This window comes from Acinonyx jubatus, chromosome D2, assembly GCF_027475565.1.
Source record: "Acinonyx jubatus isolate Ajub_Pintada_27869175 chromosome D2, VMU_Ajub_asm_v1.0, whole genome shotgun sequence".
NCBI lineage: Eukaryota > Metazoa > Chordata > Mammalia > Carnivora > Felidae > Acinonyx > Acinonyx jubatus.
Window position 1 is genome coordinate 78,714,056 of NC_069393.1, and position 21,011 is coordinate 78,735,066.

The 21,011-nt window shown below is 39.2% G+C and overlaps 1 protein-coding gene across 4 annotated transcripts in view; it reads left to right on the forward strand.

Moving 5' to 3' along the window:
- ZRANB1 (zinc finger RANBP2-type containing 1) overlaps nucleotides 1-21,011 on the forward strand; it is a 60,294-nt gene that overhangs the window by 15,820 nt on the left and 23,463 nt on the right. Inside the window, exons 1-2 of one of the 4 annotated variants that reach the window (XM_053207097.1) lie at nucleotides 5,155-6,197; nucleotides 7,493-8,343. In XM_053207097.1, the coding sequence (XP_053063072.1) occupies nucleotides 6,157-6,197; nucleotides 7,493-8,343 (892 nt within the window). In that variant the 5' untranslated portion in view covers nucleotides 5,155-6,156. Of the gene's footprint in view, nucleotides 1-5,154; nucleotides 6,198-7,492; nucleotides 8,344-21,011 lie in introns of those variants that run through there. The other 3 variants (XM_015068596.3, XM_027063348.2, XM_027063349.2) reach the window with 3 other exon arrangements.

Sequence of the window (21,011 nt, forward strand, 5' to 3'; positions counted from 1 at the left end):
AGACAGAGACAGAGCATGAACAGGGGAGGGTCAGAGAGAGGGAGACACAGAATCCCAAGCAGGCTTATACAATAAGTGTTTTTTTGGAAAGTGTTATTTTTAAGTAATCTCTACATCCACTGTGGGTCTTGAACCCTAACCCTGAGATCAAGAGTCATGTGCTCCACTGCCTGAGCCAGCCAGGCGCCCCATATAAAATAAGGGTTTTAATTAAAATAACTTAAGTGGAATGGAAGTTAATCAAAACAACAAATTTGGGCAAAGTTAAAGTATTGGAAAAAAGATATTTTTGGATAAGATGGTGCCTCTGAGTTTGTTTTGCCTTGGAATATTTCATCCATTTGGTTCTCCCAGATTTTCACATCTTTTTCTTTCTTTTACATAGAACTCATTGTCTAAAAGTTCCAAGTTTGTACCCCTCCTTCCTGTAGCCCACAAATAACAACATCCATGGTGTTTGGCAAAAGGATGGCCTTTTTGTTGGGCTAGGTATAGTAATGAATCTTTGTTTCTGTGGATACTTTGTTAATTGGGATTAATCTGTTTCGTATGAACAGAGAATAGGATAATGAAAGAAATTCTTTTTTAAAAAGATGTTTATTTTGAAAAGGGGTAGAAAGAGAGTGCATGCACGAGGCTGTGTGTTGAGTGGGGGAGGGGCAGAGAGGGGGGAGAGAGAGAATCCCAAGCAGGCTCCGTGCTGTCATTGCAGAGCCTGACTTGGGGTTCAATCCCATGAACTGTGAGATCATGACCTGAGCCGAAATCAAGAGTTGGATGCTTAACTGACTGAGCCACCCAGGTGCCCGGAAAGAAGTCAAATTCTAAATGAGGTAGCATCTTTGTAGTTCTTGCAAAAGGTGTTATTTTTTATTTTCTATTTATTTATGTATGTATGTATGTATGTATTTATTTATTTAAAAAATTTTTTAACGTTTATTTATTTTTGAGACAGAGAGAGACAGAGCATGAACGGGGGAGGGTCAGAGAGAGGGAGACACAGAATCCGAAGCAGGCTCCAGGCTCTGAGCTGTCAGCACAGAGCCTGACGCGGGGCTCGAACCCACGGACCGCGAGATCATGACCTGAGCCGAAGTCGGCCACTCAACCGACTGAGCCACCCAGGTGCCCCAAAGGTGTTATTTTTTAAATGCTGGGTTGATATGCACTCTTGGAGATAATCACCCCACTTCCATACATATTTAAGAAAACCATAGTCCTGTTTCATCTAATTGGATTGCAGATGCCCTGAGCATTGTAGACCTTTGGTAACTTGTCATAGGTTGTTAAATTTGTTGTTTGGAATTATTATGTGGGGTACATGATTGACCTGTGAAATCTCTGAAACTTGTATGGGAGCTCAAGATATGTATTCACATATATATGTGTATATATGTGTGTACATATACATACACATATATATGTGTGTATGTATATATGTATGTGTAGGTGTGTGTGTATTATTTCTGTTACTGTCTCAAGTAAAGAGTATAGAGGAGGTTGGCAAGATTACAAATAAAACTCTAGTACATGCTTAAAGGGGTAGAATTCCTCTTGAAAAGAATAGAGAGTAGATTAAAAGAAAGAGCATTACTTTTGTGCAAGATTTTTGGCACAGTTTATAAATTTTGTGTCTATGGATCTTCCATTCTAATCAATGGATTGCTAACTGGTTTGGAAGAAAAGCTATTAGAATTTTAGCCTTTATTATGGTTTTTCCTAATTATGCAGTGTTCACATGTTAAAATGTAAACTTTATATTCTTTGTTTTATTTCAGGGACTTTGGTTGGAATGAAGTTAGATGTACTAGTTGTATGGGTAATTGGCTCATTTAATCAGGTACAGTGTCGGTAAGACCAAAGTCATCATAGCCGGTGTTATTTAACCTTTGTTATTTTAACTCAATTTACTTTGTCCAGCTTGTCTGCAAATTCTTGGAAAGGGACCTTAGCAAGTATGTTTAACTTAAATCTACTCATTAGATACAAATGACGTAGATAATTGTGATCTCTGTATAGGAGGGTCAGCACATATTTGAGATCTAATTCTTGATGATTTTCATAAAATTTTGCATACACTTAGCGCTTTCAGCAGGTATTTAATGATTGCACAAGTTTTTGTACTTGTGTCCTTTCCATTGCAGGACTTGAACAGTTAACCAGCTCATGAGTGCCTATGGTTTGACACCTAGCTGTTAGCAGTGGACGCCGTCTACTGAGGTCTTGCCACAGGAGTGGATCCCATCCTGTAGAATTTCTCTTTTTTGCCTGAAATTGCTCTAAGCTCCACTCCTGACTTCTTTTTCCAGGGCCCTCAGTGTGGTCTGTTCTGTGGGTTTTATAAACACAAGGCTCGCCCACATTTCATGCCTCTTGATGCCCTGACCCACAGTTTTTGAAGGCTCGGCTATCTGATTGAAAACTGAAGGCAGGGAATTATACAGGGAACACACATGCAAATCAGTATTCCAGAAACTAGCCTCGAGAGGAAATACAGTAAGTGCCAAATGCCAGTAGAAGTGTGGTTGCTTGGAGTGTACTTGAACTAGTTTGGAAAAAACCCATGAGAGAGAGGAGACTTGAACATTGCTTTAAAGAAGGGGTGGGATTTGCTGCAAGTTGAGTGTGTGTGTCTGTCTTGCTTGTGTTTTTAAGGTAGTGCCTTGGTGTCTGGTCTGGGTGTGGGCGCCGGTAGGGTACGTGCAGGTGGCTGGGCATGTGTGGTATGTTTGGGAGTGAGTCTGTGAGGTGGGCTGTGTGTGTGGTGAGAAGGAGGTGGGAATTCATACTGCGGCAGAAGAGCTTCTGAAAGAGGGCCTTGCTGTTAGGAGGATTTTTCTGGTAACAGTAAGCTGGCTGGATTTAGAAAGGCAAGGCGCTTAGGAAGCTATTATAGTACTTCTGACCTGAACTGAGAAGGGTTGATGACGGTGGGAGTGGGGAAGAAAGCAACTGATTGGACAGAAACCACTAGTGAGAATCGGAGGGGGCTGGGCAAGGCAGAATTCAAGAGGATTCTGTGTTTCTTCTGTGTGGGGCGCAGAGGTCTTCATGGTGTCCTTAATGGATAGTGGGGAAGTCTGGGTTAGGAGTTGGCCGTGAAAGGAAGATAAGAGGTTTAATGTAGGATGTGATAAGCTGTTGGAGCCCTGAAATGAGGTCATATTTGTGGATAGAGGGTTCACCATGTACTCAGTCTTCAAGATCTTGCTCAAGGCCAGTTTCCTCTCTTGTGAGGAGAGAGAGTGATGAGAAAGAGGTGGAGGAGAAAAGAGGGTATGACTGTGGGATTTTTGGCTTGAGAGTTAAGTAGTACTTCTTATTTATAAATATTGCAGTTCAGAATTACCATGTGATACTGTAACATACTAGAAATTCAGCATGCTTGGAATATCATGCTAGTTGTAACTTTCATCTATATTCCCTAAGATGCTTCCTGAGCATTTGTAAATTTCCACAGTTTTATGTTAATTAATGTTTATATCAACAATTTACACTGATGAGTTAATATTTATATTACTGAATATAGACTTTAAAGTTAATAAAAAGCCTTAAAGAGTGCTATTAGTCCTTCATTTGGATGACTTCTCATTTGGAAATAACTGGCAACTGAGCTTCTCTGTTTTTTAAGTAGTTTGTACTTGATGAGGATTATTTCACTCCGCCAGTTTTCTTTCATAGGGTTTTAATAGGTGGTTGGGAGAATTTGTAGGGTGGCTGCAATTTTGAGGAATTGCCTTTCATATAGGTATATTTTTCCTACAGTGTTTGGTAATGCTTCACAAATATGGCCTAAGTAATTCATTATTAAGCATGACAGTATAAACAATGTTTAGTTGCTAGCCTCTCCTTTTCCCTGGTCATTAATTCATATACCCGTAATACTTGTGCCTTTATTATTATTTGAAGTGGCAGATACATAACTGAAAGCAGTTAGCAGTTTAGAAGATGGTTGATATGCTTGAAGACATTATTCAGTCTGTCTATAGGTAGAGCTTGATGCACAAATGGATTCATGGACGTTTTGGTCCATGGATGGGTATTGCATTCGAACCAAGGACTATTTGTTTGAAGAGTAGCAATTTTGTCTGGTTCTGCTTAAAAAGGGTCCAGATTGTACAGATTTTATTTTTGCTTTTTATTGTACCAATTAATCGAAGTATGATTCATTGGCTAGAATTTGAAAATCTGTGTTACATGTAAAATTAGACTTGTAAATTAAATTTACTTGAGTATATGACTATATGGTAACTAAAAAGGTATTTAGTAACAGTTTTGTTTTGCTGTACAATATTAACTCTCACAGCTGATTGCTATTAAAAATCAGTTTATGAATTTTTTGGGGATTTTTGATGCCTGGAAGAAAAATTGTACTTAGTTTCATCTCAATAACGCAAAATCATAGTTGAGCTGATGTTATCTTTCTTTACTCTCCCATTCCATTTACTGATTATGACATGTACAAATGGCTGTCTCAGATAATCCTCTCCAATGAATTTTAGTTTTCAGTTACTGAAAAACAGTATTTTGGGGCACCTGGGTGGCTCAGTCGGTTCAGTGTCCGACTTTGGCTCTCAGGTCATGATCTCGCGGTTCATGAGTTCGAGCCCCGCATCGAGCTCTGTGCTGACAGCTTGGAGCCTGGAGCCTGCTTCGGATTCTGTGTCTCCCTCTCTCTCTGCGCCCCCCCCCCCCCCGAAATAAACAAACAAAAAACATTAAAAACAGTATTTCTACAAAGTCTAAATTTCCCATAGAGTTGATACTGTATATGTCATTATCTAATATAATGCACTTACCTTAAACTTTCTGGCATGGTTTTGGGATTGCTTAGTTACCTGGGTTTTTGAAGAGGGAGGCTGTTTGCCAGGCATATATGACAATGATTCTTTATTTTTATGGCAGTTTTTTATTTGCTTTTTGTCAGACATGGACATTTAAATGTGTTACGCTGGCACATTAGTCCCGTGAAGATTTGCTAAGATAATGTAAGGTCTCAAGCTGTTCAGTTGAGCCTGCAAACATATAGAAGACAGACTTACCAAAGCAAGCATGAAATTTTGAATGTGAATATTTTATTTTATTTTTAAATGTTTATTTTTGAGAGAGTGCAAGCGGTGGAGGTGCAGAGATGTGGGGGTCGGGGGTGGGTGCAGAGGATCCAAAGTGGGCCCCTTGCTGATAGCAGAGAGCCCGATGCAGGGCTTGAACTCATGAACTGTGAGATCATGATCTGAGCCAAAGTTGGACACTTAACCGACTGAGCCACCCAGGCACCCCAGAATGTGAATGTTTTAAATGAAATACTGAAATTACTTATGGTAGCCCTGGATATATATTTATTATGTCATTTGTTTGTCACGATAAGTTTTCTCCTTGGTCATTTTATTTTCAAATGGAATGAGCCAAGTTGTTTATATTTCATTCCTGAGAAACTAAAGGAAGAAACTGACTAGTGAATATGAAAATGGCCATTAAATTCGATTGTCCATCTTATGGATGTTCATAAGATAGTTCCTTGCTCTTAACACACTGCGGCCTGGTGTTAGATTGTGTGTAATTAGTGTGTACAACTTAAATGTCAAAATCTAAGCAATATAAATAACCTGGGTTAGGAAAAAAACATAGTTGCTTAAGGCAAAAAAGACTTCAAAGCTAAGTATAAGCAATATTTGTTTTTTCCTTTTTCTCATTTACATGTTTATACCACCTTTCTCTCTCAAGTAATAACAAGCAATACGGGTCCGAACTGGCTTATTAGCACTACCAAGTTAATATTAACGATAACATTAGTGCACATACATGCACACTTAAAGGTTTGGAGAAAAATGTCTTTCCCATGTCTGATTTCACTGACTAGCCCGATCAGTTTACTAATTTTATTGCTGCGTTAAACTAGAATGCTAAATACGGTTGTCCATTATTAAAAGAAATGAGTAGGATTAAAATAAAGACTTAAAAAAAATACTTCTGGATAAAGTAGCAGGCTTCAAGTGAAACTCAGTTTTGGTTTCCTTTACAGGACTAGCTATTCACAGTCACACAGAACTACTTAGCACGCTTTGCCAGTGTCTCCTGAGGAAGTCAGAATCTGAGCCAGCATGAAGACTGAATCTGGTCTTTGGTCTGATTTATAAACTGTACTTTATTCTAACCATGTGCAAGGTGGAGGTTATAGCATGGAAACTAAAACCTTAGTAAGTGATTTTTGTTTTAGCTTTTAAATAATAGCCTTTCTTGTAGTGAATTTGTCCTATTAACTGAGTTCACGCTATAAATGGGGTGAGGACTTGGCAGACAGAGACACAATACTACACTTACAAAGTGAAAGATTTAGCTTTTCAGGTCAGGGAAAATCCCCGAGAAAGGGAGGCAAAAGCTTCTATTAACTCTGTGTAGGATTTTCACTTTTCTGGTTAAAAATAGGTGGCAGAATGATAATTAGTTTAGGAGGGATTTAAGAAAATGGAGAGTCTGTCTTTAGTAGCCAACGTCTACATTCAAGCCATTAAAAAAAAATCATTATTAAATTTGCTGTGTAAGTTACTTTATTTATAAATTAGTTGGCATTAAGTCATGCAGTCTACATTTTAGTGTGTTAGTAGGCCCAGTGTACAATCCCAGGAACCTCTTAAATACTGAATATATTTTTAATATGAATTGAGTTTTGAGTGTATCTTAAATATCAAATATTTTGGGTAGGACTATTCAGAATTCTATCGGAGTAGGTATGCTACTGGTAGCTGTCTAGGGACGTTCCGTCGGTTTTATTGTCCCAGTCGGTGATGTACAATTTGTATTTTTTTGTGTTCCAGACAACTAGATTTTGAGGATGTTAGGCTGTCACAGGACTTGATCTGTATTTCACAGTGTCACTTTCTGATTGTAAGGGTTACTCTTCAGCATTTTTCTTTCTGCCTGTACTTACTAAGAACAGTGGATAGCACTTTTAAGCTGCTTTTCCTTAGCAAAAATGATAGAATTTGTTTGATCTTCTGAATTCTTCAAGGAATCAAACATTATGATACTGTACCTAGATAGCATAAGAATCGATGTCGTTCATAATTTGAGAATGGTTCTGTATTTAAGTTGCTTGGCTTGTGTTCTTTCCTTTCTCTTTGAATCTTAATTTTTGGTTACCTTTTTAAATTGATGGCTTAAATTAAACTTCTGTTAGTGGCTTCTCTGTTTTAACGTGCTTCCCTCTTAAAAAAACGAACCTCCCTTTATTTTCCGCTTATCTCTTTTGCATTCTAAAGTACAATTTCATTAAATCCCGAGGTCTCGGATTTTTCTTTGGAAACTTACCTCTGGTGTCTCTGATGGAAATCAGAAAAATAAGTATAAGAAATAGTTCAGTATTAAATCTTAACATGCATCTTCTGAGAAGTTTATATTTTAGAAGTTGAAGGGTACTTTGGTTTTGGGGCACGTTTTCAGAGATGGAATTATGTAGTTACTGTTCTAATAACCATGTCCTAATTATTTATAGCTTCCTGCTTGACATAACTTACTTCAAGAAGAGCACAATGTCAGAACGTGGAATTAAGTGGGCTTGTGAATACTGTACGTACGAAAACTGGCCATCTGCCATCAAGTGTACTATGTGTCGTGCCCAGAGACCAAGTGGAACAATTATCACAGAAGATCCATTTAAAAGCGGTTCAAGTGATGTTGGTAGAGATTGGGATCCTTCCAGCACTGAAGGAGGAAGTAGTCCTTTGATATGTCCAGACTCTAGTGCAAGACCAAGGGTTAAGTCTTCGTACAGCATGGAAAACGCAAATAAATGGTCATGCCACATGTGCACATATTTGAACTGGCCAAGAGCAATCAGATGTACCCAGTGCTTATCCCAGCGTAGGACCAGGAGTCCCACAGAGTCTCCTCAATCCTCAGGATCTGGCTCAAGACCAGTTGCTTTTTCTGTTGATCCTTGCGAAGAATACAATGATAGAAATAAACCGAACACAAGGACCCAGCACTGGACTTGTTCTATTTGCACGTATGAAAACTGGGCCAAGGCTAAAAAGTGTGTTGTTTGCGATCATCCCAGACCTAATAATATTGAAGCAATAGAGTTGGCAGAGACTGATGAGGCTTCTTCAATAATAAATGAGCAAGACAGAACTCGATGGAGGGGCAGCTGTAGCAGTGGTAATAGCCAAAGAAGATCGCCTCCCACTACGAAACGAGACTCTGAAATGAAAATGGATTTTCAGAGGATCGAATTGGCTGGTGCTGTTGGCAGTAAGGAGGAACTTGAGGTGGACTTCAAAAAACTAAAACAAATTAAAAACAGGATGAAAAAGACCGATTGGCTATTCCTCAGTGCTTGTGTGGGTAAGTTTCTGCATTTTTTTCTGAATGGGATAGGAAGATACTAAAAATGACATGAAAGATATAAGTAGGGTCATTATTATTTAGCATTTCGCTCATTCAGCATGATAGCTATACTCCCAGTATGCATGCATAAGAATCTCTGTATTTTTTGTCTTATTACAACTTTGTCCTAAATTGCCTTCATTTCATTGTGTGTTTTTCCAGCATTAGGGAGAAAAACTTTTAAGTTAAAGCAAAGTTCTTTACACATCAGTAGAGAAAGAATATACCTGGGGTTTAAAACTGCTACTCTATTTATTGTAACAAGATGTGACTGAGGAACACCAGCTGCTGCTTCAGAGTGTTTGTAAACAGTGTGAGCATCTTGTGATGATAGAAGCTTTAGTCAGATGTTAAAAATATCACAAAAATGTGACTCCAAGAAGTTGAACAAACATAGTATTGACCTTGAAAATACCGATGTTAATTTAACATGAATGTCATGTAGTAAATATTTGCAAATTTTATGAAACTGAGTTCATGTAGCTAGCTGAATTCCACAGTTCAGATTATGCTTTGTGTGTTTTGTGGTTTTAGTGCTTCCTAAGGAAATTCTGTATTGGTCCCAGTTACCGGCCCAGACCTGTTAAAGGACCAGGACATGATGTGAGAGCAGGGTTTTCTCTGGTTACTAACCTTGTGAGTTAAATAGTCGTGATGTAATTCACAAAAGCAGTTATTGGATTGTCTGTGCTTTTTCTTTTCTTTTTGAGTAGGTTAGCTATTGGCATTTTATGATTTAAATTATTTGGATGGGGTGCTTATTCTGACGTTGTATTTTGTAAAGAAAATTTTTGTAAAGGATTATTTTGAGCGAGAACTCAAGTTAAATATTGCATGGAACAATACCTAAGCCTTAAACATAGCTTAGCTCTGTGTGTATATACGTGTGTGTGAGTGTGTGTGTGTGTGTGTGTGTGTATAAATACACACACGTATGTGTATGCATATATGTATGTATATATATACGTATTGTGTATGTGTGTATATATACACATATATATGTACGTATATATATATATTTTCCCCAGTATGAATTTCTTTTATCTAACTATAGCTGCAAGAACATAGAAGACATAACTATATGAACCTGCAAGTCCTAAGAGTAGATTTCAAGAAATCTGAGTTTTTTATTTTAATTTTGCCCTGACAAAAAGAATGTCCCAGGAGATGAGTCCTTCTTAACACCCAAACATAGTAGGAACTTAGTAACTCTTAGTTCCAATTTTCTCCTATTTTGAGCACTAGGGAGGAGAATCCACTGAGCCATTTTAGGCTATCTGTGTTGTCCCATTTCATCCCGTTGATTTTTTTCTTTTCTCCCCAAATTGGGGTACCATAAATGTTTTTCTTTTTCCTTTTCCTTCTTCTTTCCCTTCCTTCCTTCCTTCCTTCCTTCCTTCCTTCCTTCCTTCCTTCCTTCTTTCTTTCTTTCTTTCTTTCTTTCTTTCTTTCTTTCTTTCTTTCTTTCTTTCTTTCTTTCTTTCTTTCTTTCTTTTTCTTTCTTTCATACAAAAGGGTTTTATGTATTTTATTGAGGTCAAAGTCCTGTAACCTAAGATTCACTATTTCAAAAGTGAACAAATCAGGCATTTAGTGCATTCACAGTGTTGTGCACCCTCCACCTGTCTGGTTCTGAAACATTTTCATCACCCTAAAAGGAAACCCTGTACCCCTTAAGCAGTTACTTCACATCCCCGCCTCCTCCAAGGCCCTGGCAATCACATCTTTCTGTCTCTGGGTTTACCTATTCTGGATATTCCATATAATAGGAATCTTATGTGACCTTTTATATCTAGTTGTGATTGTCTTTAAATTACCTGCATGTCTTTTGAAACAACTCTTAAAATCATTTTTGCCTAGTGGTAGTGTACCATGCATACATTTATTACAAGGTCATGTGGTAGTACACCTATGTTTATAGATGGAAATGAAGTACATTGCGACGCTTATTAACCTCTATTGGGGTCATAGAATCCTTCAGAAATCAGGGGTTCATAGCTTTTTCAAGTTAGTGGATCTCAGGCTTAGGAATATTTTCTCTTGAAACACATAAATTAGACCAGTCAATTAAACTCTGTGGCTATTACTTCTGGCCTTTAGGATTACTCTGTCTCTCTCTGATGCTGCCTTTTATTTCTTTCCACATAATCCTTGTGTCTTTTGAGGTAACCGTCCTTGTACTTCACATTTTGAAAGCTGTGAGTTCATTTTAAAGGTGGAACAAAAACTGCCAGCAGGACCAATATTGTATTTGTTTGTTTTGTTTCGTTTACAGAACAGTTTCTTTGTCATTAAGTCACTGTTCCCACCCACTCCAGAATTTCTAGGGTCTTAGGACCAAGTATTGATTGTATTTGGTTCTTGGTAATGTGCATTGTCTTTCCTATCAACAGATATTTTTGCTCACCATACAATATGGTTCTGAACTGTTGTACTAAAAATTAATGACCCTGTCTTTATTGAGTAGTCCTGTCCTGATTTGTAAACATCACTGAAATATGTTTAAAACTTTTTTTTGTTTACATTGTGTTGGGTTAATTAACAGAAGTCCACACGTACTGAAAATTAATCTTTACTTCCCCTTTTCTGCCTGCCTTATGTTCTCCAGATTTCATCAGATATGGTATATAATGGCTTGTCCATGTTAGGCATTTAAGAAAATCATCTCTGTGCTCCCTTTGGCAGCGCATATAGTGAAACAATCATCTCCAAGGTATATATGCTAATTACAAAATGCTTACTGAGTGTAACATTTATACTAAGTATAAAATGTGAGACTTTCCCTTTTGAAATTGGAAAAAGTCTCAACTTCTGGCCAGCTTTGTAGCTGGTTAAAATAGGAATGAAGAAGATGCAGTTGTTAAGAAGGCAAAAGTAAACTGAAGTGCCAACAATATTGAGCGAGTTTCTTTTTTACATGACTGTTGAGTGTAAGTTTCACATGAATCATTATTATCTTATGTGGTGAGAGAAGGACATCGGGGACAGCAATGCCAAACAAAACCTGACATCAGTAAAAGTGGAATCTGGGGGTGGGAACCGGGATGGAAAGGGCAGAGGTGTATTTAAATATGCACTTGTCTCTGGAATGTCTGCAGTTTGGTGCCAGGTATTTTCTGGGAGGTCATGTCAGTGCTAATCATAGACTGCCTTTCCCACTGGATAATGTCCCTCGAGAATAGGGCAGCACTACCTAACGCCGTTTTACTTCTGTTGTAGTGAATTGGTTGCCCCTTGGAAGAATATTTAAATTTGTGGCCCAAGTTGATCCCTTGAAAAGATACGGGATCACATAAGAATCCCAAATTAAATCCGTGTGATAACGTTTTGTATTTCTGAATCCTGGACTCGTACATCCAGCTGTGTATACCACATCTTCTCTTGAATAGCTAATATTTCAAATTTCTTTCCAACTCAGCGAAGCTGAAACTGAACCGGTCTCTCCATTAAGTGTATTCTTTCACAGTTCTTCTCTCCCCTTTCTAAAAAAATTGTTTTTTATTTTTATTTTGAGAGTGCACTAGCGGGGGGACAGAGAGAGAGAGAGAGAGAGACAGAGAGAGAGGGAATCCCAAGCAGGCTCTGCTCTGTCAGTGCAGAGCGCCTGATGACGAATTGCAAGATCATGGCCTGAACTGAAACCATGAGTGGGACGCTTAACCGACTGAGCCAACCGGTCCCCCTCTCCCTTGATGGCATGTTTATCTTTCCACTGGCTGTGCCAAAAGCCTCCGCCATTCCTGATTCTCCTCTTTTTTCTCTCACTCCTTTCCTTCTTGTCAGAAAATCTTACTGGCTCTGCCTTTGAAATATATCCAGAATCCGACCACTTCTTACTACCCTTGTCCAAACCATGATCCTTGTCCTCTTTTACAAACTATTCTCCACATAGGAGCTTCTCTTAAGAAGTACTGCTCAGTACTCTTCAGTGATCGCCTGTGTGGCTCACAGTAAAAGTCAGAGTCCCTCAGACTCCGTAGGCCGCCCTCAGCTGTGCCCCGCACCTTTCTTCCCCCCACATACATTGTTTCCCTTCTAGCCTTCTATTGCTCTCAGCTTCTCTTTAGCCCATGTGGCCACCTTTCTTCTCTAACAGATGAGCCTCAAGCCTTTGCACTTGCTGTTTCCTCTGTCTGGATTGCTCATTCTCTAGATTGCAGGATTAGTGGATTTGGTCACATATGTTCTTTTCTCATTTGTTACCTTCTCGGTGAGGCCTCTCTGACTGTGTCTAAAATTTCAGCCCTGTCCTCACTCCCTTTCGTCAGCTTTAATTTTCTTTTCAGTTGTCACTTTCCAGTATACTCGGTCACTTTATTATTTGTCTCTTTCTTCCTTAGAATTTAAGCTTTGTGAAGGCCAGGAATTTTTTGTTGTTCACAGCATATCCTAGTACCTAAAACAGTGCCTGGTATATAGCAGGCATTCAGGTATTTGTTAAACCAGTCAGTGAATAAACCCTTCTGGAAACTGGGATCTGAATACATACTTTATGCTCCTTTCCTGAATTTCTGGATTTTTTTGCTTTCTTCCTAGCTTTCTGTATTTTTTACTTTACAGACTACCCCTGGGGCTTGACCCAGTGGGAGCCAACTTGACTTCTCCTTGTCAGAAAAAAGTAGGAAGTTGGTATAATAGAGTCTTACTGTAAGAGGCAGGCCTCAGTTTATCACTAGACAGTCTGTGGATTTGAAAAGTCTGAAGTCATTTCTTTACCTTAAATTCTTCTGTCTTCCTGCCTTCACTGATGAATATTTGACAATTTGATGAATATATGATATAAAGAAAAAAATCATGTGTTTGCTATAAAGTCCTAAAGCAAATTAAATTTTTACTTGTTTTATATTCAGTTGTAGTTGGATCTGTTATTTCTGTTTGGCATTTTGTCTCATGTCTTACACAATAGATGCATCTTTCTTATGTTTAACTTTCCAGTGACCATGCTAATGAAGATGGGAAGGATTTGAGATTGGGGGTGGGGGGAGGGTGTTGAAGGTGTAGGGGAAGAAGAATCAAGCTTGTATAACAAGTACATGTTGAAACTGTATTTGTATGCTGAAAATAATTCAGTTGCCCCATGGCAGTGACATTATAGAGAATTTGTGCAGCAGTAATGTCTCCTGTTGCTCCCATGCGTTGGGGTGGTGACCTGTGTGTGCACTGGTGTCCCGTGTTGAGAATCACTCACTTACAGGCTAAATCAGAACCTCCTTATCAGTGAGCATGCTGGAGTGGCACATGAGGCTTATAGTCTGGATTATTCCTGAGCAAAAGTTTGATATGTTTAAAAATTTACATGATTCTGAAAACAGAAAATATGTTCGAATTAACCTTTTCTTTCAAGTTGTCTACAAAGATAGTTCTATTTGATCTATTTCACTTTTTCTCGTAACTATGTTGAAAATAATATTTACGGCATCTGTTTTCTCCATAGATGCCAATTGTATTCTGGCCCCTTGTCTGTCTGCCGTCTCCTATATACCTGCTTCAAAGTGCCAGATGCACCTGTAGAAATACCTAAAGCTTGTATGGTGCCAGACATGTGAGAATGTATTTGTTTGCTTCCACTAATAACTTCTTTCATTTTCGTTTTTTTACCTTTTTTTCATTTTAACAAATTAGCAAGGTATAGGCTTGTTACATTTAAAAATATTCAATTTATTTGGTATCATTCTTAAGAATTATGCATATAGATGGTTTTTCTCAAGAAAATAAACTTATTAAGGTTGTGTTAGTGTTTTTCTTTTTGTGGAAAAACAAATGTATTGCAAACATAATGTTCCATGGTGATTTTTTTTATTCCTGGTTTTGAGAGATGGTGTATCTGGTCAAATGAGTGTTGTACAATAACCCAAACAAAATTATATTAATATTTCTTTAAAAATTTTTTTAAATTTTTTATTTTTTTTTTAATGTTTATTTTTGAGAGAGTGAGAGAGAGAGAGCGCACACAAGTGGGGGCTAGGTAGAGAGAGAGGGAGACACACAAGCTGAAGCAGTCTCCAAGCTCCTAGCTGTCAGCACAGAGCTTGACGTGGGTTTGAACTCACAAACCACGAGATCATGACCTGAACTGAAGTCGGACACTCAACCGATTGAGCCAGCCAGGCACCCCTAAAATTAAAAAAAAAAAAAAAAAAGTATTTTGAGAGAGAGTGTACATGTGCATATGTGAACAGGGGCAGGGTGCAGAGAGATGGGGAGAGAGAATCCCAATCAGGCTCTGTGCTGTCAGCATGGAGCCTGACGTAGGGCTCTATCTCATGAACTGTGAGATCATGACCTGAGCAGAAATCAAGAGTCGGATTCTTATTTAATCAACTGAGCCACCCAGATGCCCCTATTATGTTTCAGTGGAAGAAAAAGCCCTTTATGATTAGTTTTTGGGAAATGGTAGTAGTGTGAACTGGAATGATAATAAGCTGGTATATACCAAGAAAATTACCACATCAGAACAAAACAGAAAAGGAAATCTTTGACCTAAGACACAGTTGCGATTTTACCCATTTATTAAGGTGTCTTTGTGGCTGACTTTTTAACTTTAGAGGAAACTCAGGGTATATAAATTATTGTAAGGAAATAGAAGAGGCTTCTGTTCTCTAGTTTATTTTTTTTTATAAAAAAATTTATTTTAATGTTTATTTTTGAGAGAGAGACAGAGTGTGAGTGGGGGAGGGTGAGAGAGAGAGGGAGACACAGAACCGGAAACAGGCTCCAGGTTCTGAGCTGTCAGCACAGAGCCCGACGCGGGGCTCGAACTCACGGACCGCGAGATCATGAGTTGAGCTGAAGTTGGATGCTTACCGACTGAGCCACCCAGGCGCCCCTATTCTCTAGTTTTAAAAATTGTTAACTTGCTGAAAAAATAAAAATTATGAATTTGATGCACAGAGATACCTTCTTGATGACTACCTGAGGGCACAAAACATGAAACATCTTACAAAACACACTATCAGTGAGAGGAGTTAGTGTCTAAATTTGTATTTTTTTGTGGCCCACTACGGTTTGCTGCTTCTCCTTTTCTGATTTACATGACTGATTGAAATAGTGTAGCAGCCAGAGACGCCTTCCAGGCCTCCCAAGATGTTTAAATCCTAATCCCCAGAGTATATGAATATGCTGCTCTGCATGGCAGAAGGGAAGGACCCTGAGATGGAGAAATTACCTTCTGTTATCCAGGTGGGCCCAGCATAATCATAAGGGTCTTTACAAACAAAAGAGGGAGACGAAAGAACATGTGTCACAGGAAGAACTGTGACAGTGGAGCAGTGGAGGTCTTAGTGATGAGGGGCCATGGGCTGCAGAATGAGGGCAGCCTTTGTAAGCTGGAAAAGGCAAGGCGCCCCCGCCCCGTCCCCAAGGAGCAAACCTGATTTTATTAGCCCAGTGAGGGCCACGTGGACCTTCTGGTCTTGCCCAGATTTTAAGATAAAATATTTGTATTATTTTAAGCCACTGTGTTTGTAATAATTTGTTATGGCAGCAATAGGAAATTAATACAAACAGCATTTTTTTTTTTTTTTTAAATTACAAATATCAAGTTCAGGGGGTCACCTGTGCTTCTCATCTACTGGTTATAAATTATAGGTTTCCAAGACCGCTGCTTGGGTTCAGTTAATTTGTGAGAATTGCTCACAGAACTCAGGAAAACCTTTTACTTACTTGATGACTGGTTTATTATAAAAGCTTAGAACTCTGGAACAACCAGGTGGGAGAGATGCAGAGGGCAAGGGAAGGGGCTTTCCATGTCCTGTGTTGGCTGCCACGCTCCCAGCACCTCTGCATTTTCACCGGCCTGGAAGCTTTCCAGCCCTCATAGTTCAGGGGGTTTTGCCGAGGCCTAATTACACGGGTGAGATCCATCAAATCTTTGGCCATCGGTGATTAATTTAGCTTTCTGCTCCTCTCCTCTCCTCTCCTCTCCCCTCCCCTCCCCTCCCCTCCCCTCCCCTCCCCTCCCCTCCCCTCCCCTCTCCTCTCCTCTCCTCTCCTCTCCTCTCCTCTCCTCTCCTCTCCCCTCCCCTCCCCTCCCCTCCCCTCCCCTCCCCTCCCCTCCCCTCCCCTCCCCTCCCCTCCCCTCCCCTCCCCTCCCCTCCCCTCCCCTCCCCTCCCCTCCCCTCCCCTCCCCTCCCTCCTCTCCCCCCTCTCCCTCCTCTCTCCCCCCTTCCCTCCTCTCTCCCCCTGTCTCCCCCTCCCCCTCTCTCCCCCTCCCCCCTCCTCTCCCCTCCTCTCCCCTCCTGTCCTCCTTTCCTCTCCTCTTCCCAGGGGGTGGGAGTGGGACGGGGCTGAAAGTCCCAACCCTCTAATCCCAAGGTTGGTTTCCCTGGCAACCGGCCCCCATCCTTAGGAGTTTTCCAAAAGTCACCTCATTAACATAAATCAGAAGTGGAGAAAGGAACTTGTTTTATGAATAACAAAAGACATTCGGTTTCCCTTTATCTGTCTGGAGCTATTTCAGGAACTGGGAACAAAACTAATATTGTAACAAAAGATGCCCCTAGGGATCTTTGAAAATTACAAAGGTTTTAGCAGTTAGGTGCCAGGAACAGTAGATGAAGATCAAATGTATGTTTCTTACAGTGGTTTTTTTGTTTTTTGGTTTGTTTTTGCTCTATATGTTTGAAAGGAGTACTGTTACAAAAACTTTTGAATAATGTTTGATGCCTGTGAATATTCATGTTTTCAGTCCTTCCTTTTTTCCAAGTCAGCTAAGTGAATATGCCTAGATGAAGCTGATTGCTGTGCCTCAAGATAGTCTGTCCTTTGCTGATAGTTCTGGGCATTCCATGGTTAGGGCATTTTATTTATACTTGTAGGATCTTCAGTGTGGCATTTCTGTAGCATTTGTTCCGCTCGCTTTGCTTGTGTTTGCCTGTTTTCAGTTTGGTACACCACGGCTGTTTGGACAGTCTATTTTCCATCTTCAGATTTTTTTCTGCTCTATGGAGCTGCTTCATGGCCACTGCTACTTGTGAGTTTTTGGTAGCCCAGAGCAGATCTTTGTTCTAATATTTAATTTTTAGAGATCATCTTCTGGGGGTTTAGAAAGGAAGCTAATGAAATTGTTCACTGTTCTGATAGATTCAGGTGGTGGTTATTTTTCAAGTGCTGGATTTATTCCAGGATGCTAATGGACCACTTTGTTTGATTATGAACTTGATTTTGTATTGATATCAGACTTAATATTTTACTGAAAGATAACTCTTCTGACTTAGTGTCCTTTTCCCCTTCATACATTGCTTTTTTCCTTAATGCAGGTAGAACCCGGAAAAAGGCCTTGGGTCTTTGACGTTTAAAACCCTCATATTTTTTAAAGAACATAAAAAATGGTTTGTTAAAATATTCTATTAAAAGCTTTTAACAGAATCCAAAAACATGCAGACTCCTGCTGCAGATCTTTGGCCCTGCCTCCATAAAAGGAAAGTTAGCTGCTAGAGTGCCTGCAATGCCTTGTATGTCCTTCATTAACTCTCTGTGATACTCTTACTTGGGGATGGGGTGGGGTGGGTGAAGGTATAAAATCTGAGGCGTCTTGTTCGCTCTGTACACATGCTGGCTTGTGGATCTCTTTCCTACCCAAGGTAGTTGATATTACAGGTAATAGAATTATTTTTAGCGTCGTGAACGGAGTATTATCTTCAGATAGCTTTTGTCTTATTTTTCCTCAAGTTTCTAAGAATTTTCTCTTGTGATTTGAGCTCTGGATATAAAATAAAATTTTGTGTCGTGATTTTTAAGTGAATTGAGATAATTCTCAGCATTGTAAAAGAGTCTCATCTGTAGGGAGCATGCACATACTTTCTTTCCCCTGGCCAGTGCATTCTGGTTTTTGAAAGTGCTTTCTGACTCCTGGGATGAGAAAAGCTTCCAGGAATGAGTGTGTCTATTAAGGCAAATGGATGAGAATGGCAGAAATAGACCTCCCCACGGCATGCTTCTGGTTGCCTTTGGTCTGAGATGCAATTTTTGGCTTTTAGAAATGATTGATAACACTGGCCTGCCAACTAATAACATGCCCCCTTATGCTGAGAAAGGGAGTCTGTTGGGTGATTTCTTGAGTATATGATGCTGACATTTGAATATACATCATTGGCTTAGCAAAGGGTTTCATTTTTATTTTTATTTATTTGTTAAAAAAATTTTTTTTAAACGTTTATTTATTTTTGAGACAGAGAGAGACAGAGCATGAACGGGGGAGGGGCAGAGAGAGAGGGAGACACAGAATTGGAAGCAGGCTCCAGGCCTCAAGCCATCAGCCCAGAGCCCGACACGAGGCTCGATCCCACGGACCGCGAGATCGTGACCTGAGCTGAAGTCGGATGCTTAACCAACTGAGCCACCCAGGCGCCCCAAGGCTGTCATTTTTAAAAAGCACTATGTTAAATGAACATACTGAGTTATAAAATCCAAATGTATTGTTTAAATATTAAATATAAAAAGATATGTTTAGACTCCACTGAACTTTACTATTTCCCATAAAATAATTTTAATTTAAAACATTTATTAAAATAAACTATGCACGTGTTTAAAAAAATCAAGCAGTATAGAAGGAATTTATAAAGAAAAACAATTTATTTTTTTCTTCACCTCCAGTCCTGTGGTGTAGAGACAACTTTTCCCCTCATCAACCTTTTATTCTGAGAAATTTCAACTTTCCTGCAGAAAAGTTACAAGGATAATACATTGAATACTATTTGCCTTTGATCTAGATTTTCCATTTGTTAATACTTTGCTGCATTTACTCTCTCCCTTTCTGTTTGTCTTTCTCTTTTTCCTGAACCATCTGAGGGGTGATTGCAGATGTCATGACATTTTGCCCCTAAAAAGCTAAGCACGTATGTCCTGAGAACAGAGACCTTTTCCCTGCATAACTACACAGTTATCTAGAAAATTTAATACTCAGAGTCCGTATTCAGCCTTAGGACTAGCTGTAGCTCCGACCACATTCAGTAAGGACCGTGCATCTGAGGTGTTTCTGTTGTCTCTTTAGGTCTTCTGATCGAAACAGTGCCTCAGATGGTTTTGGTTTTGGCTCTTTATTTCTTCTTTCATGAGATAAACATTTTCAGAGAGTTCAGGCATTTTTTTTTTCTTCACAGAGTGACACTCGATTTGGAAATTACTGGATTAAAACATTTATCTTTATTTGGAGGGGGGATACTACATAGGTGATGTGTTTGAAGCAGCACCTCTAGTATGTCTGCATTGTGTCTTTGTAGCATTTTTTCCACTTTTTAAAAAATTTATTTTAATCCTGGTAAAACATACGTAAAAAAGTTTTGCCATCTTAACCATTTTTAAGTGTGCAGTTCAGTGGCATTAAGTACATTCATATTGTTGTGCAATCGCCACCACCATCCATCTCTAGGACTTTTTTCATTTTGCAAAACCGAATTGTGTATCCGTAAACGGCATCTCCGTTTCCCCTCCCCCAGCCCCTGGCAGCTTCCATTCCATTTTCTGTCTCTGTGCACGTGACTGATCTCTGTGTCTCACATAAGTACCATCCTACAGTGTCGGTCCTTTTGTGACTGGCTTGTTCGATTTAGTGTAATGTCTTCAGAGTTCATTCATGTTGTAGCATGTGTCAGAATTCCCTTACACTTATTTTTTAAGTTTATTTATTTATTTAGAGAGAGAGAAAGAGAGAGCTTGAGTGAGTGAGTGAGGGAGGGCCAAAGAGAATCCCAAGCAGGCTCCATGCTGTCAGCACCGAGCCTGAGGTGGGGTTCGAACCCATGCACCGTGAGATCGTGAATTCTAGAGTCAGATGCTTACCAGGCATCCCAGAAGTTTCTTCATTTTTAAGGCTGAATAATATTGTATGTATATGCCACATTTTGTTCATCTGTCAATGGACACGCCAGTATTCTTGTTTCATCAGATTTAGACGTTATGTACTGACTTCTTGTAACAGCATGAGAGTTTAGTTCATTTTTAAATAAAAGCAGAGCATGCTCATTGTAGACTATTTCAGAGATAAGAAAGCGGTAAAGAAAATAAGTTTATAGCTGCAATGTCTAGAGGAAATCTGCCATGTTTTTGTTATTTTCAGTTTTTTTACATTTATTTTTGTGTAATTGAAATTATATGTGGGTATATATATAATTATATATATATATATATATATGCTGAACTTTACATTTTGAGGTAATTAACATGTTTTCATCTCTTACAAAATGAATGTGTAGTATGACATCAAGTTGCTGTACTCTCAGTTAACCTACCCCTGATTATTAGCCTTTGGGGTTATTTGAAAATTTTTTATTCGGACAGTGTTTTGGTGAGCAGAATTGTCAGCATTTCTAACTATTTTCTTACGTTCCCTGAAATGGGATTATATGATCAAATTATATGAACATATTTAAGGTACTTTGTGCATATTGGGGAATAGCTGCCTGGACAGACTGTCTGAATTATGGCCCATCGTGAGGGTGACTGCGTGGCCATATCTCTGCTGGGGCTTAGTCAGGGAGGCCTGCTGCCTTGTTTAGTCATTTGTAGTTTTCTCTTTGAATTGTTCTGATTTATGTCTTCTGTCCATTTTCCTTTGTGATTTTAGCAAGTTAACATGAAGTCTAAATAAAAATAATACACCAAAAATATATACCAGTCATATTTGTTGC